The 18,842-nt window shown below is 39.3% G+C and overlaps 1 protein-coding gene across 1 annotated transcript; it reads left to right on the top strand.

The window, feature by feature from the left end:
* Positions 1 to 7,878: 7,878 nt before the first annotated feature.
* On the top strand, positions 7,879 to 18,576 carry LOC124128782 (protocadherin-11 X-linked-like). Its single transcript, XM_048387998.1, has 3 exons — positions 7,879 to 10,649; positions 15,990 to 16,098; positions 17,627 to 18,576. The coding sequence occupies exons 1-3, from the start codon at positions 7,917 to 7,919 to the stop codon at positions 18,091 to 18,093; spliced, it is 3,309 nt and encodes a 1,102-aa protein (XP_048243955.1). The 5' UTR covers positions 7,879 to 7,916; the 3' UTR covers positions 18,094 to 18,576.
* Positions 18,577 to 18,842: the final 266 nt, after the last annotated feature.

Raw genomic sequence — 18,842 nt, 5'->3', positions numbered from 1 at the left:
GTGGGGGTGTTAGGTGCTGGGGTGGGTGTAAGACGCTGGGGTAGTATTAGGGGCTGGGGTGGGTGTTAGGCGCTGGGGTGGGTGTTAGACGCTGGGGTGGTGTTAGGGGCTGGGGTGGGTGTAAACCGTTGGTATGGGTGTAAGGCGCTGGGATGGGTGTTCGACGCTTTGAATGGGTTTTGGACGCTGGGTTGGGTGTTAGGGGCTGGGGTGGGTTTTAGACACTAGTCGTTGGTCTTAGTCCCTGAGGTGGGTCATGGGACGGGTCTTTGACGGTGGCGGTGTTCGACGCTGGGGTGGTGTTTCACGTTCAGGTTGCTTAATTTATAGCTCGTAAATAGAAATATATTTTAGATTAGATTACTATGCATTGTACACAATACAGACGTACTCAGCACCGTCCAACTGAAGCAACGATGATGGAGGGTGTTAGGATGGGCATAGACAATGAACTAGAGACAGCTATGTTGATCGTGTACTACTAACAATACTAACTGCAGAATTATAAAGACCCCTCGAGACGGAGTTACTCATAGAAATATTAAAAATTCTCTATTCAAAGGAACTTCAAAATATCCAAACTTATTAACAAAGACAAACATAGTAATGTTAGAAAAATCAAAACGTTCGTAACTCTATTTTTATATAAAAGTATATTTTGGGGATATTTGCAGGCAAGCCTGTTTGTCTCTCTGGTTCTCAGTGTAGACTGTCCTGCCGCGTGTTGGTATTCCGAGTCGCTGTTTTTTCCTGAAATTGTTGACATCTGCCATTAGCAGTTTGTCTGCACCAGGCGCGACCTCCGACATTTTAACCAAGTAACGAATCCGCTCCTTCCACGTCGCCCTCACGTAACTTAGAATACTCTCCATACTATGCCGGGATACGTTTCATGCGTTCTCTCCTTCGTTCGTTAATAAATTAGGTAAATCATTCTTTCGTTCGTGTGTTCGTATCGACTTAATTAATTTATTCTTAATACTTAATGTTTTCGTTATTTTATTAAATATGTCGTTCGTTCATTCAATCATTCGTTCGTTAAAACATGCATCTTTTCATTCTTTTGTCTTTACCATTTTCGTCTGTTCACTCGTGTGTTAAAAGAGTAATGTTTATGTTGATGTATTTGTCAGTCAGCTATTAAACATATATACCTCTGAACCATAACAAGAAGATACCTGACTTGTTATAGTTTGCTAGTGTATTTGTAGGCTTGTAACCTTTTCCAAAAATGGATTCATTTATTACTTCTTATTGCTGATAAAGCTTTATTTTTGGAAATGAAACACATTTAATATCAGGACGTTGTTTTTCACATTATTCGCTCATTATTTGTATATATTAAGTAAATGTAATTGTATCGTTCGTTTATTTATTCATTTAGTAGTCAATATAACCGACGAGACATGTTGAGATAAACATTTAATAGCATTAGTGTGGATTACATCAATCAAATTTCTTCCCTGTATCCAAATTTATTTTGTTGAATCCACAACACCCATGTTGTGAAACAAATTATAATCTGTAATAGCGGTATCATTGTTTACACTTCACAAACATTCCAAACACGCTGTAAGCCCCTCACTCGCATTTATTCGTGAAAGGCGATAATAACGTTTATTTAGACCTTCATTCGTGTTAGAGACTACTTCCAATAATATAACTAACCCACCAGGGCTTAAAGGCTTTCAAATTATATCTTTGATATCTAGAGGAGATACATGACATGATACCCACTGTTTGACATGTAGCCATCAGAGTCACTTCGCCCTGATTTCTTTATATCTCTGTTTGCGCTTCAAAATCTTCGTTTTTAAAAGCACGGATTATTTCTACTCGGCTACATATATCATTGTCCGACAGAGAGCTCGGTTGAAAGCTATTTGTTATGGGCGACGTGTCACAGGCTTATCTGTTCCGCAGGGCGCGCTTCTCCCTCCAGTCTTATTCATAATACGTGCTGAAAAATAGACGACATACAACTATTTGATAATGCTATCCTTATCACATTGAAGTGCTTTTAATCGATATTCCTACAATGGAGCATGGGGTCGGGATTAGGAAGATTTGTCTATAAATGTCATGCCACGATCTCTATGTTAGCTGTTGTGTTGTGAGGCCACCTGTAGCGAGTTACAGCGTTGGGTGTACAGTGTCAAGTGAAACACAGCCTCCCCACGGAGAGACAGGTGCAGACCCCTTGAAATGTATTGACACAGAAGTGGTTTTACTTTAAATTGATATTTAAGCCTTAATGTTGTTGTGAAAGTGTTTTGGTAAACATTGTCGGAATTTAGATACCACTTCTACTAACAACGAAACAACCTTTTAAAATTATTATTTTACACCATGAACAGAAAACTAATTTTTGAATATATATTTTTTTGAAACCTTAGACTGTTTGACAAGAGGGATAACTGTTACTTTCCAATTGTTAATTTTCCATTTGTCGGGCAATATTTCAGCAGCTCCAGCCTTCACACTTTCACACTTTTTGAACAGCATTCAATTCCTTCGCAGGACTTTCAAAAACGCTTTATGGTGGTGGATGTGTTCCCATGTTTGTTCAGGTGAACACTTGACGTGTCCTTGCATGTGTTTGTAACAGTTATCACCGATGGGTGGAGCAGGAAAGGTCTTCTATTTGTTCACAGGTGGTATCATCACTAGTTAATAATTCATAAACACATGCTTATGATATAGTCGGAATCGCACAACAGACTCTACCATCAGCAGATACTTCTAATGATTTTGGAAATGGTTTTGTCGCATATATGTCAAATATAATCTTTAGCATATAGCGAAGAAATATGATATGATACCCACTGTTTGACACTGTTAGATATTTAATTACGGTTCGAGGTGATGTGATGATTTTTGATAATAATCGATATAATTATATAATCGATTTATTTTACATTCATACACCGAGTTCCGAATAGGAGTACCTTTATACTAATACCACTAGTGCACAAAACTGCAAATGTACAGTGGTGTATCACTCAGAATATTTAAATAGTCCGAGAAAACCTATGTGCCAATAAAGATTCGACCCGTAAAGATCAAGGTGGAATAGGTCTTCAGCATCTCAAGCTTGCCGTAAAAATCGACTATGCTTGTCGTGAGACGACTAATGGGATCGGTGGGTCAGGCTCGCTGACTTGGTTGATGCATGCCATCGTATCCCAATTGCGTGGATCGATGCTCATAAGGTCAATCACTGGATTGTCTGGTCTAGACTCTTTTATTTACAGACTGTCGTCATATAGCTGGAATATTGCTGAGTGCGGCGTTAAACAAAAAAAACAAAAAAAACGAACAAAGATTCAGTATCATTACTTTCTATTTTACCGTATAAGATAACCAGAAGCATGACTCGCGCTCTTAAATCAAAACTACTGGAAACCGTAGTACAGGCTGATTGATACCATGTAACAAGATCCCTCCTGGACAGGTGGAAACTGACCCACACGCTGACCATCAGCTGTCAGTGATATTCAACATGAGGGGTCAACAACCATGATGTCCAGTAGGAAAATAAAGGAAGAGGAAGAGGCATGCTTGGCACATGGTCAGAGCAAATAGAACAAAAGTTGTGTCAACGCTGCCTATTCAACTCTGATATTAACAAATATTGTAACACTAAGTCTATGCTAATATGTACCCACTATGAACATTTCCTTGTGCCACTGTGCTAATACGGGCTTCAATGGTACATGTTAGCTTGGTATTGTGGGGTGGTCATTAGGCGCATGTTGATAGCATGTCGATAGCATGTACATTTCACTTGTACTATTTACTTAAGCCCGGACAGGTGCACGCTGTTGGGGTTTTATGCGGTAGGGCTCACTTCCAGAAAGGTCGGAATTTGATGGCATTCTTTTAAATGTTGTTTCTGGTAAGCAAGGAATGTTGAACCAGATGAGTTCAGATTCAAACACTTTCATTGAAAATATTAAGTCGCAAATAAAATTTATGAAGGTGTAGTTATTTGATGATGGCTTTCACAGGGAGCACTGTTCTTCACGCGTTGACGAGGTTCGTAATACGTATGTACGTATGTTTAAATGCTGTTTTCATGTGGGTTACATTATGCAGTTACTTATTAAATAATGTTTTTACTTAAAATATTATTTTAAATATATTAAAAAAAAATGTCATTCATGACATTTTGTAAGGTATATCAAGGTTCGATTCTGTCACTTTGCGTTAACGTGTACGTAGGTTTAATGAGGTAAACGTTTTTTCTCAATCTGGGATTTTCTCTACATGAAGCCATGATATAACTGGAATAGTATTCAAAGCGGCGTTAAAGCAAAACTTACAATGTTTAATGCAGCGTATTCCAAAATAGACTCGGGAAGGATGCGCGTCATGACACGTGAAAGAGTGTATAAACAACATTTCAGATCCATTGACGCCCAGACTATATTCATGCATACATGCATACAAGATTCAGAAATAGGGCTACTATGCATGCGTTCACCTGTGCGAAAACGGATCGTAAGCAAACGGCAGTATAGCCTGTAGTATCGGGAAGAAGACAAAACAAACAGTTATGAATGTTTAAACAAATGTGTAGGTGGAGCCGTACAGTGTTCACACAATATCACGACATCTGTCAGTAATAGTGCAAACACACTGATCATTAGGTCGCTGTGAAGTACCCGGTGATTGTCGGTGCTATGTGCGTTGCTTAAACACTTGTGTGCACTGAGTAGGGGTTATCCGAATGTATATAAGCTAACGATGGTTGATATGGGTCACCATCGGTCAACCGTCCACTATGTGTCAAGAAAATAATAATGTTAAGTATATACGATATACCTGCCGGGCTCTGTCTGAGGGTACAATGAAAACTAAACATCTGTATGACAGTCTGATTTGAGATCAGGTTCATTTTACCGATATCCCCCGTTAAGATATGGCGTTGGTGAGTTGGGTTTTATTTCGCTTTTAGCAATATTCCAGCTATATCACTGCAGGTAATGCCAAATAATGGCTTCACACCTTGTGTAGGTAATCGAACCCGTATTTTACGAATCAACGTTTTAACCACGAGGTTATTCCTCTACGCTGGCTTTACCTTTATTATTAAGTGAGTGAGTATGGTTTTACACAGCTTTAAGCAATTTTCCAGCAATATCACGGCGCGGGACACCTGAAATGGGCTTTACACATTGTACCCATGTCGGGAATCGAACCCGGGTCTTTGGCGTGACGAGCGAACGCTTTAACCAATTGGCTACCCGATCGCACCCTTACTTATCTGTATTATATTTATTTACAACCGCATAAAATATAAATAATACAAGTTTAAATTCAGATAAATCTAAATGTTCATGTATTCTGTGATAGTTATTAGTTAATATAAATATTTGATATTTTTAGTTATCAATAACTACCCATAGGAATATTTACGTTGACTATAAACTGGCGAGCCAAAGAAAGTATACACTTATAAATTGGATTTAACAAACAAGTTACAAAAGTTATCAAAAGGTTGCTAGGCTGAAAACAGTCGCCGAATCACTGCAAACTTTTAATGCAAAACACAACTGTGATGCACTTATCAAATACATCACCATCGATAAATCATTTCTGGTTTTGTTCATTTTTAGCCACTATCAAACATGGGTGTAAAGCTTCTTTTGTCCGGCAGTGTAGTTACGTACTATGAAAGTGGGAGAGACCAACTCCCTCCGTGAACTCTACCTTAGTGTATACAGTGAAAGTATACATGTAAGTAATGTCGATATTGACATTATGTAGAAATACACGTGTATCACTGAAAAATACAATTGAAACGACAATAAGACTTACACACACGAATCATTGTAGAACGAACATGATAGCACCAGGGCATAGCGGTATAGTCGGTTATGGTGTAGCCAAAGAAATTAATCCAGAAAATAGTTCCCCCTAAAACATTGTTGATGACGTAATTATAAAAATATGGCCAATCTCTTGAGCCAAGTGACAGCCACAACCAGGAGCTGTCGTCCATACAAGTAGTCCAGAGCACAAGCATGCGGTGCGAACTGTCACATGAACACTGTTATAGCTCAGGATTGTTCAGTTAAAGTTTGTATGTTTAGTTAAAACATGACGTTACTGCTGGAAATGATTTCTAACGTACAAGTCTTTGTAACTTGTACATAACTAAGTGTGATATAACGAAATCTCAAATATTAAAGTTACACCGTTTCGAGTTCTTTACAACCCAGTTTAATGGTAATAATATGGCTGTGCAACCGATTAACAGAAAACTGATTGAAGCGATTTGTGAAATTAAAAATAATTGATTTGTAATTAAAAGCACGTTTTTTTTTGTATCTGTAAAGGGGAAACAAACCAGATACACGTGACTGCCATGTTACATGTAACAGTTGTTCCTTTAAGAGACAATTCTCCAACGCCCATGTACAACCATTGTAGGGATCCCGACCCGTTCAGTCGCCGCTGACGTATGGAGAGCAGTTTTCACATTTATTACGAAATTACAGATATCTTCAATTGTTTTAAAGATATCTTGAATTGAATTTAAGATATCCTTAATGGAACTGAAGATATCTTAAATACAGATAATTGTAAATATTTGCAATAAAATTTAAGATATCACGAAATGAATTAAGGATATGGTGAAGGGTATTACTGATATCTTGGAAAGAATTACTGATATCTTTAATTCGATTATTGATATCGAAATATGATTTAAAGATATCAAAATGTCACGTTTTGTTATGGTATCAGTAATTCAATTCCTGATATATTGAAACTAAATTGTTGCCATTATTAAATACTTCCGCTTATTTACAGATATCTTAAAATACTTCCGTCTGTTAAGTAATGTGGGATATGCAGTCGGACAGGAAGTATTTGAAGATATCTGTAAATCATTTCTGCCATTTTGGGGACTGGAATAATTCGTGTAATTCCTTCATGTTACTTAAATTAGATAACAGATATCAATAATTGGTATAAAGGTATCTTCAAAATGATTAATGATATCTTTAATTGGATTTTTGATATCAGTAACGGTCAGAATTAATGATATCTTGAATAGATGTAAAGATATCTCTAATTGAATTAAAGATATCTAAAACGAATTAATGACATCTGTAATGCATTTGTGGATATGTATAACTTATTTCAAGATATCTTGAATTGAATTGAAGATATCTTGAATTTATTTCTAATATATTTATATGTACAGTAGGATGGTAAATGTTTAATGATCTTAAATACATTTAGAGATATCACAAACTAATTTGTTGATATCACCGTAACATTTTAAGATATCAGTAACTGTATTATGGATATCAGAAATGAATTTAAGATATCTTTAATTATTTTTGATATCTTAAAAACATTATTGATATCTTTGCATAAAATACCGATATCTTAAAAACAATTGAAAATATCAGTAATTCCGTAATAAATAGGACATTTTGAGACATCTCCTGAGACCTACACTGGGTACCCGGGTAGTGTCGGGTAATAGGGGGATGGGTACCAGGTAGTAAATTTGGACTCGTCCCAGCCCTAGGGCACACACTATTTATAAAGATGTCCCCCATCATGTTCATGATCCCGAACCTTCTTTGCGCAGTATATAGTCTTACCCGGAATCACCATTGGCCGTTCTCCGTGTGAAACGTAGGCCTTGTCTGAGTGAGTTTAGTGTGCGCATCAGCTTCGAGATTGGTATACATAATACATATTGAAGTAGCATGCACACTGGCGTTCGAGGGACTTCAATCAACCTTTTACTTTCTAGTACTGTCAACTTACCTGAGCAATATACTCATAGTCTCAATCTAAAATTGCTTGAAACCATGTATTACTGAAAGCCTTTTTACTGTTTCAGATCAACACACTGAAACATTGTCCACATCACTTCGAAGTAGCCAGACATGCCCCTTCCCTCTGTGCTCATCCTCATAGTGACCTTGACCTTACTACCTGACCCCGCCTACCTAGTTCAGGTCATCTCATTTGACCTTGTAGAGGAGCAAGGGGTCAACGTTGCGGTAGGATCTGTAACGGACTCTCTGGAACTGGAAGAAGAGAAGACGGATGAGCTCTTGACCTCTCTCCGGTACAGCTTACTGCCCCAAGGTTACCCCCATAGTTCCCTGTTCCGGATCACGGATGGAAAGGGGGAGATCTTTGCCGTGGAAAGAATCGACAGGGAAGAGATATGTGGCTTTGCAAAGTCATGCAACCTCAACCTGCAGTTGGTGGTGCAGTCGTCAACGTTCCAGCTGTTCAAGAAGGTTCGGGTCAATATTGTAGTCGTTGACGTCAACGACAACGCTCCTACGTTCCCGTCGAAGTCTGTATCTCTGGACATCTCGGAATCCGTGTCTGTTAACTCGTCGTTTGCTATTGAAGGAGCGATTGATCCGGACACTGGACGCAATGCCCTTCAGACATATGATATTCTTAGAGCCGATGGGGTGTTTGACCTTGACATTAAGAAGAATCTCGATGGCGGCAGCGTTGTCAATCTGATAGTTAGAGAAACCTTAGATAGAGAGCGGAAGGATTTCTACCGAATCTATCTAATGGCAAAAGATGGTGGAATTCCCAGGAAGTCAAGTCTACTGATGGTTAATATAACAGTCACAGATATCAATGACAATGCACCAATATTTCCATTTGCACAGTATAACGTCACAGTCGAGGAAGTGGTTTCTGTTGGCCACGTTGTACTGAGCATTACCGCATCTGACGCTGACGCTAATGTCAATTGGAGACCATTTTACAGACTCAGCCCTCTTCAGTCAGGTGAGGCAAGAAAGTATTTCATCATGAATCCAGGAACAGGGGAGATAACCGTCATATCCCCGCTGTCAGAGATCCAAGGGAGAAAACTCAAGTTTGTAGTTGAATGTGTGGACGGCGACACTCCACCATTGGTTGGCCAAAGCGAGGTAGAAATATTCGTTCAAGACACAGAAAATACAGAACCCGTGATAAACCTCAATCTCCTGAACGGCGGAGTAGTATCCGAGTCCTACAGACTTGGCACAGTCGTAGCTCACCTGGCCGCGAGTGACCTTGACTCGGGAAGAAACGGCTACGTTAAATGTTCCATTGACAGCTCGACGTTTGAGATCCAGAACCTCGACGTCAATGAATACAAGGTCACGTTGAAGCGCTTCGTGGATAGAGAGACGGAGAGCGAAGTCGGCGGGACCATCACGTGTCAGGATGAAGCTGAGCCTCCCCTGAACACCACTGCATCTTTTACAATGACAATATTTGATGAGAATGATAACATACCCACCTTCACACAAGAAGTGTATGAGGTTACTGTAGAAGAAAACAACAAACCCGACCTTACACTGCTACAAGTAACGGCATTCGACTCAGACTATGGTGATAATGGGAAAATCCATTACTCAATCACAGAGGGTCGGGACTCCGGCGTGACGATTTCTCAACAAGGGGAGATAACTGCTCTACTCTCTTTCGATCGAGAAGATAAGGCACAGATTCTATTGACTGTCATGGCTCGAGATAACGGCACTCCATGTCATAATTCTACAGCAACTGTGTTGATTAATCTTCAAGATGTAAATGACGTGGCCCCGACGTTCAGCCAGAGTATATACTCATTTGAAACTCCTGAAAACCTCCCCCGGGGAACTCAAGTCGGTAAAGTGTCGGTTTATGACCTTGATGATGGACGAAACGGCGAACTGTTTTTAAGTATTGAGCTATTATTTGAGGATATTGAAAGTTTCCCAATCGCGGTGACCCAAACAGGGGAATTGAAGACAACTCGGCCCTTAGACAGGGAAATGGAAAGTCATTTTGAATTTGTGGTACTCGCAACAGATAAAGGGAGAGAACCCATCACAAGCACTGCTAAGATCTTTGTTGATGTTGATGACAGGAACGATAATGCTCCTGTTCTTTTCTTCCCATCTGAAAAGAACGACACCATTTTCGTAACTTACAACACTGATCCTGGTACTGCATTAGTGACCATTGATGCTATCGACAACGATGCGGGTGATAATGGCAAACTTGAGTATATACTGGCATCTATTGAGAGGGTCGAAATCAGGCTTGAAGACGTTGATTTTGACGATCAAACAGAAGACGAACTTTTCAGCCTCGATTCCGAAACAGGAACGATTACTCTAACCAGATATCCTACCCTTGATGATTTAGGGGTTTATTCCCTGGATATCATGGTTCGAGACCAAGGAACGGTGTCGTTATCGACGAACACAACGTTGATCGTAGAAGTGGTTGCTAGTAATGAGACAATAGTAGCTCTGTTAACCGGCACTGCAGAAAGCAACAACAACACGACGATAGTAACGGCATTGGGATGTCTGACAGGCCTCGTCATCGTTGTAGTAGTCGTGATAATCTTTACCATCAGGATGATTGACAGGGAGAGAACTCTGAAACGTGAACGTCAGCTGCACGTGAAGGTGGAACCGCGCGACGTCGACGTGAAGTACGATGGAGATATGCTTGACAGTGGGCACAAGCTGAAACGTTCCCTGTCGTCGCCGAGGCTGTCAAGTCACGTGTCCCACGGCTGGAAGTTCCTGTCAGCGTGGCATCTCGGGTCCGGCGACAGCAGCAAGTTGACGGCGGCTCAAAACTGGGCGAGGAAAAAGGTGAGAATTGCACGGAAATCTTAGCTTTTCAAAAGTTAATTTGGCATACGTTTAATTTATAATAAACCAATCCAAAATTCAATTCATGTCTATCATTGGTAAGGGTAGTTAACGAATATTATGTATATATAAGATTTTTCACTTCATGTTAATATATACATACACACGGAAGGAGTGGACACGGGAGGTCCAGTCGTCGAAGGCACCATAATTGCTTATGATCGAAGCTTCAAAATCCTAGTGAGTGAGTGAGTGAGTGAGTGAGTGAGCGAGCGAGTATGGTTTTACACCGCTTTTAGCAATATTCGAGCAATATCACGGCGGAGGACACCAGAAATGGGCATCACACATTGTATCCATGTCAGGAGCCGAACCCGGGTCTTCGGCGTGACGAGCGAATGCTTTAACCACTTTAACCTACCCGACCAACCCTCAAAATCAGAGTCAACCGGACAATGTTTCTAGTAGTATCACGAGTCTATCATTGTATGTCGCAAGCGCCGACGTTCATACCGCTTGATCCTCACTTTGCGAAGGTTCAGACTCCAATGAACACACACAGTTCACAAAGTGAACTTAAATCCTTAAACTGCGCATTTTAATTTACTTCAGGTGTATTGTTTGACTCTTATTGTTTTTCGGCCAATCATCCATAGAAATAGGATTCAAGTTATTGGGAAGACCATTTCTAACTATCAAGCATTTATTTTCATATGTAAAGTAAAGTTATCTGGACATTGGCCATAGAAACGGAAACCTGAAGAAAGAAACCAATTTTTTAATATATAAATCATCAAAATACATGGAAGAAAAAAAACGATTCAGATGATCCGTTTCCTGGGAATCGCGTTGTCTAGAAGTTGACATGAGGCTAAGGGTTTTCCTTCAATTCCACTGTCTGTGAGATCCCATTGTCTGTTCACTCAGGCATGTGGTTATGAGGCAGTACTAGAATACTATCCCCACAAGGGCAACCCCAGTAAACCACCCCTCGTCAACCCTTTATACGGGATTAGGAAAAAGCCATTACTCTGACCAGACCACTTGACTTGGTCAGGTGACATATTACTTTTTGCTATCTCGTGCATCTGAAAACGCATTCAGAGCCCCAAACGTATTGAATGTAGTCTCCAAGTGTGGATCGGTGTGAAGCAGGAATTCGGAGACATGCACTGGTTTGGGACGGTATGGGGAAGCGTTGCTATGCAACCGAAGAAAACATTCACGATCTGCTCGTGCATCCCGGGTTTTTGTTGCAATATGCGCATGTTGCCATGGTAATGTTTAATTAGCAGGAAGAGTTAGATATAAACGTATACATTAGAAATGAAGGTGGTCATTATAAAGTGAGTTGGTCTGACAGATGTACAGACATAATGCTCATCAGTGTTCTTTATGTCAAGTTGGAGAAAAAGAACATCCTGTATTCTATCTCTGAGATGCATTTAAGTCGGACAGGTGGAGTTTATAGTCTGGAAGACCTCACGATTTGTCGAATTTATTGTATTACAACAGGTGATGTTCATTATTATCGACATGAATGAAAATGAATAATGCAATAAAACATACGACGCATATTTGCTCGGAGAATAATTGATCAAACTCTATAGCAGAACAGGTTTTACAGCTTTTGAACAATTATTGTTTTTAATGAAAAAACATACGTACCAAATTTGTTTAAAGCATCATTGATTCAAAACTGAAGCGGAACAACAGTTTTCAAACAATTATTGCTTATTACAATGAAACATACGTATCGTGTTCAGAGCAACAATGATTTAACACTAAAGCAGAATATTTTTACAGATTTCAGACAATTATTGTGTATTATGTGCGTTTACAAATATACTATACATTTTATTTGAGATGCGATCAGTGATAATATCAGCGTATGTGTTAATTTCCATAAAAACAGCAGTTTAATGCATATCAGTCTCTCAATAACCGTTCAGTAGAATAAGTACAATAATGTGTTTATTAAAATAGGATTTAGGCAATACGTATAGGTATCAGTGGGTTATTAATCAAAATATGCAGGTCGTAGTTATGTGAAAACACACAATCGGGTAGATGAATATATGATCACAGTTACGATTGACTTTGAATGAATATATATATATATATATATATATATATATATATATATATATATATATATATATATATATATATATATATGTTGTTTTTAAAATAAGTAATATATTTTATTTATATTTATATATCCTTCGAATGCGTAATATATTTTATTTATATTTATATATCCTTCGAATGCTATCACAGGTTACTATTTCTATTTTCCGTTCAAAAGAATCTTGCTTCTAATTTAGTAAGTTGTACTATCTTGCCACTGAAAAGGAATACATTGCATGTTAGCATAACTTGATTCCTCAAATGAATACAATCACGGACATAACAGCGCAACCTTATCTACGTAGCATGACTAGATCTAAATTCAGGTATGTCAACAATTAATAATAAAACCATAGGCTACCTCAGAAAGACATTCTACAATGTTGTCAACAAACTGTTCCCAAGTATCATCTTCAAGTAAAAAAACACCCTTCGAGTGATTTATGAACATATGTGATCATGTTGAAGAACTTCATGAGACAAACACACCCATACATTACCAAATCTGTCATGATTATAAGAACTTATTTCCTCAAACATTACAAGACACAACAGGCTGTCGAGCCTCCATTTGTCCCCCATTCTCCCTATCCCACAATACACCCTCCTAGCTTCAGGGGGTATAATAGCCCCCGAGAAGGTCGAACTCACATCTCATGTCTCGTTATCAGCGCTGGCCTCCCTGTTTTATCCCCTAAATCTTTATGGGTTCTCTACTCGCCTGGAAATAATTCACCCTTTATAGGGAAACCCCTTAATCCTTTCAAGGGAAGATCTCCTTTCAGGAGATCCTTTGTTCCGATAAGTTTTTGTTGGCAAAAATAATGATGGCTAATTTACGAATGACCATTATAGGGATTCGGGCTTTGGTTTTGAAAAAAGGAGCCGAAAAGAAAGGTATTTGTATTTTGGGGACAAGCGGATTTGAAAATGAGATGGTCAAAAGAGAAGTTAAGGGGCTGTGGACAATGCGTGTTTTTTTTCTCTTTTTACAAATCACAAGAAGATTTAGTGATTTTTCTGTGGGAGAATGCAACTCTCAGATCCGAGTGTGATGAATTACTTTGAGTCCTGCATCAGGACCTTCAGTTCACTTTGAACTTTATCTCCTTCAGGCTAGAGATAGGATCTGTCACTTGGAGTGTTAGGACTGAGAAATCTGTTAGTGAGGAATTTACGAAGAAGTGAAACATAACCCCCATATAACCCCCATATAACCCCATGATCATCTGATGCCGTGGTGGTCTGTCGGGGGAAATATACGTATGTTTGGTTTGATGTTCTTGATTGGCACCCTAAATGGATATATTAACTTATATATACTCATTCAACCAGGCGTATTGGTTATTTTGAATACAGTGATATCTCTACAACTCAAGATTTCGTTGTTGGGCGGGGGAGGGGTGGGGGATTATTTATCCTCAAATTGTACTTCCCCCCCAAATGGTTTGCTGGACTAGATGTGAAAAAAAGGAAAGTTGTTCGGCTCACCGTTGTATTGTATGTTTTGAGGCAGTGGAAGCAAAATGTTTTCTGACTTAAGTCCATTCCCCTACTCCACTCTACCTAAATCTCTAATTGTCAGACACTCATCCTGAGATATATCTTAAACACAACTGACAGGAGCATCAAATAACATTGGGATTACATTTAAAAAAAATTGTATTGGCAAAGTCAGCCAGAATCAGTGATATGTAATGCAATTTAACTGCCCAAAAATATTCAATCAACAAATTGGTCTTTGTGTGTGACGAGTAACGGTTTGACAAATAGGTGAACGAGTTTTCAGACAAGCACGTTTGCATGTAAATTAAGTGATTTTTGTAAAGTAGAGATACAGTAGGTGTAATTTGACCGTAATTTAGTTCTCATTTCTCCTTCCCATAATAGTTTTACCACACAAAGCCAATATGACCACCTGTTTCGCCTATACAAACGCCATTCGACATTTATCGTTAACTTTCATTAAAATTTCGTTTGTGGTGAACCAGCTTACAAAACAAATCCTAATTAACAGAAAGCCCACGTGGTCTATGACAAGGATATTGTTTACGTCTGACACTTTAAATGTTTTGGCTATCTACAGGCTTTCTCACGCGATCGCAGAGCACTTGCCGGCACGTGCAACACAATACACATTTAGCTAAATCTGCAGTAAATGGATTCACGTTAATCCCGTGAAATTAGTGCAGAGTACCACGCGATGTGATAGTTTCTATAGTAATGTTTTATTTAGTCTGGAAATGGCTACCAGACAAGGGACAATGACGCTCTGACAGTATGGGGCTAATCGCAAGGTTATTACTCCGCGTTCAATGTAGTCCGCTTGTGAGAGTTACTAGATTAGCTGAATTCTGAAGTGGACATAGAAATGTGTGTCAAATATGAAGGTTTTATCTATGAAAGACTAGCTTGAGTGATAACATTGCATCTCGTACGCGGTCAAAAGTTCACCGAATCGTGTGATTTACTGGCTAGCAACGTCAATCTAGGGGAACATTGTTATGTTCAGTTTTTAAGATTTAATGATCATTGATTAACTTACTGATTAAAATTTGAGTTTAGTTTTACGCCGCCTCAGTCGAATCACGGCAGGAGGCACCAAGCATGGGTTTCTTACCTATTATCGGAATCAAACCCGAGTTTTAGGTGTGGCGAGCAAACACTTCAACCATTAGGCTATCTCATCGCCCCTGAAGTTGAATGTCAGCTGGCCAATACGTGGTGATGTCAAACTTCTCAATTTTAGAGAGACAAAATCCAGTCCTTTCCGTATATAAATCTTTGAAAAATATTTTGTATTCTGATTTTCTCACAATTCTTTTGTCAAACTCTACTCCAAATATCTGGTCTCAGCCATGTTAATAACTTACAATATTTCTATTTAGAGTGAGTGAGTATGGTTTTACGCCGCTTTTAGCAATATTCCAGCAATATCACGGCGGGGGACACCAGAAATGGGCTTCACACATTGTACCCATGTCGGGAATTGAACCCTGGTCTTCGGCATGACGAGCAAACGCTTTAACCACTAGGCTACCCGACCGCCCCTCCTATTTAGAACAGTATCATTAACGGTGTGACCTCAATGTTTATAGGTCGGAGATCCGATTATTATAAAACAGGGCAATCATATTCATTGATCATGTACCCATTTAGTATGTTCACATTTGTCCATTTTTCTCTTCCCGCACTTCCTCCCAACCCCAGACAAGGAAGGTATCCGCCGACAGCAACGACAGTGGTACCAGCGGAAACGACAGCGGCAAAGGCGGAAGTGACGACGATAACCATAGCAACGAGACTTCGTCCTTGCAAGGTGACAATCATGGTAGCAATATTGTTATTTTAATAAAGGGGGAACGAACACAAGTTGATATTAGTCATAGTACATTGCCCCCGATAAAATTCAATACAAAAGACATGATGTAATACGTTGGCTGAATATTCCGATGAGATGAAGAATATGAGATGATGTTTGCATCCCGCTATGGCTATAACGTACTAACGGTACTTATTATCACTGTCATTGAGTTGGTTGAACATGTTCGCCTTGAGTCAGATACCGAAATGAGATTCATTTCGTAACGGCCCGTGAAGACCCGGGTTAGAAAAGGTCTTCAGCAACCTATGCTTGCCGTAAAAGACGACTATGCTTGTCGTAAGAAGCGCCTACGGGATCGGGTGTTCTGGCTCGCTGACTTGGTTGATGCATGTCATCGATCCCAATTGCGTGGATCGATGCTCATAATGTCAATCACTGGATTGTCTGGTCCAGATTCGATTATTTACAGACCGCCGTCATATAGCTGGATTATTGCTGAGTGCGGCGTTAAACAACAAACAAACAAACAAACATTTCGTAACAGTCATATGTAATGATTTAAAAAGCTCACTCTATTTATTCTATTGTATCATATATGAAAACTAATATCAATCGTAATAATTATCAATGGATGTTTTATTATGCAAATTTAAAATATCAGACATATTGTGTCTTTAATTGCTCTTTGTTAATTGTAATTTTTTTAATATATCATATTTGACACTCGTGACTCGTACGTGTTCTTTGAATGACAATGTGACGTATGCATTGTTGACTGTGTCTCTTGTGTGAGACAGAGATACAGATATCTCTCTCTGGTTTTAAGTATATGTTTGGTTTGGCGTGATGGTCGTCATGGGATCGAACTGGGGCGGCGTGCACGTGCTGAAAGTAGCATATGCATTATCAATTGTTCCGCGCCGGATATATACCACTGCGCTCTGTAATTTACTCGCCCCTGCACGTGTTTAACACGCGGCTGCCAAGTCGTGGTGTAAAGCTCTCAGAATTCGTTAACCATTTATTAGTCGACTTATGATGTTCTCAAATAACAAAAATGAATCATATTCTTGTAGTCTTCTTTATGCAAATTGTGTAAGTGACGGGTGCTGACGATAGGGCAGGACATGCATACCTTTTTAACGAACAACTTTTGTCGTCACTGATTTTCAGTGATCCATTCATATATATTTTTACCGCTATTTTGCCTTTTACTCTGTTTGACATCAAACGATATCAACTTATTAAATTTTTTTATGTATGATCCAACAGCGCATGCCATGATGCTAGGATAGTGAGTATTAGGTTTTGTCAACTTATTTTGTGTGAGACCTGGTAGATAATATTGTTTTCGTGGACACTAGTTGTCAGTGATTTTCAGTGATCCATAAAATATAATTTTCACCGTTATTTAGTCTTTTAAACACTGTGGAATCCGTTTCGTCGGAGAATCGAGACTGGTTATGCTCTGGCGTTGACGTCGTATATTTTGTTAATATAGCGTTGTAATAATCAATTTCAGGTCATTCAACAGACCGGAAGCTCTTAGCAACTGACGACTGCCCACCGGAACCCGAATACAGTGTCGTCATTCGCCCAAATAAGGAGAAATACGACTGCATGCAGAGCAGACGTCTCTTACCGAAACTCGACGAGATTTCCCTGCCCGGAGACGAGCTGTATGCTGACTACTGCAGCTTGGATACGATCAAGGAAGAACCGGAAAGCCCCTACAAAGAGATCGGTTTTCATTTTGAGCCCCCTGTTCCAAAACTGCGGCAACCGAAAAAACTTCCAAGGAACGTCTTGAAGGACAATGATGGCCAAGGACTCATAAGGGCTAAAAGTCGTAGCGATCTGCGCATGTCTGGTGATAGTTCGGATGAAGAGACTCTGAAGAGGGCAAGCGTGGATGGCGTCAACTTAAAATGTGGTGATTCTGTTATATTTGATTTGGATCTGCAAAAGGTTGACGATATCTTCGTCTAATGTTGCTACAACTGTTGTTTATATGCATTGTAAATATCACATATTTATGATAATTTATTTGCAATATATTTTCATTCATGTACATATGTAAATAGACAATCATCTAAACAGAGTGAGTGAGTGGATTTGGAATTACGTCGTAGCTTGCAATATATTGTAGCTATATATCAGTACAAATATCGGGCCTGGATGTGACAAACCGAGGGTTGATAGTGTGAACAACATCATTGACATGATATTACTATTCTTACTCTGCAAGAATTGTGACAACACAATCATCTTTTGATTTTCGTCTTTTTTGTTTAACGTCGCACTCAACTATATTCTCGCTATACGACGACGGCCTGTAAATATGGACCAGAAAATCCAGTGATTGATATTAAGAGACAGATCCACGACGCCGGGGTACGTTGACACTTTACCAACCAGGGCCCACTTGCACAAAGCGATCTTTGTCCTAAGATGATCGAAACTCCCATTCTTTAACATAGGCTTGCAATAGTCATAGCGTTAAGATCGCTTTGTGCATGTTGGCCCAGGTCAACGAGGCTGAGCACGTGTACGTGCAGTTGAACATTTTCTGTATTATTGTTTTATGTTTTCTGAGTATTTGCTCTGTGCCATATGCACCTGAAATGATCTGAAGCTCCTCAGATGGTATTTAAATCATTTTTACTGCAAAGACATGTATTCACAGGATTCAGCATGTTTGTAGAACACAATCATTGCCGTTCACTCACTTGAAGTGA

This window comes from Haliotis rufescens, unplaced genomic scaffold (assembly GCF_023055435.1).
Source record: "Haliotis rufescens isolate VD_foot unplaced genomic scaffold, xgHalRufe1.0.p SCAF_7, whole genome shotgun sequence".
Taxonomy (NCBI): Eukaryota; Metazoa; Mollusca; class Gastropoda; order Lepetellida; family Haliotidae; genus Haliotis; species Haliotis rufescens.
Note: the sequence above shows the minus strand (reverse complement) of the source record. Positions and strands in the feature narration are given on the sequence as shown.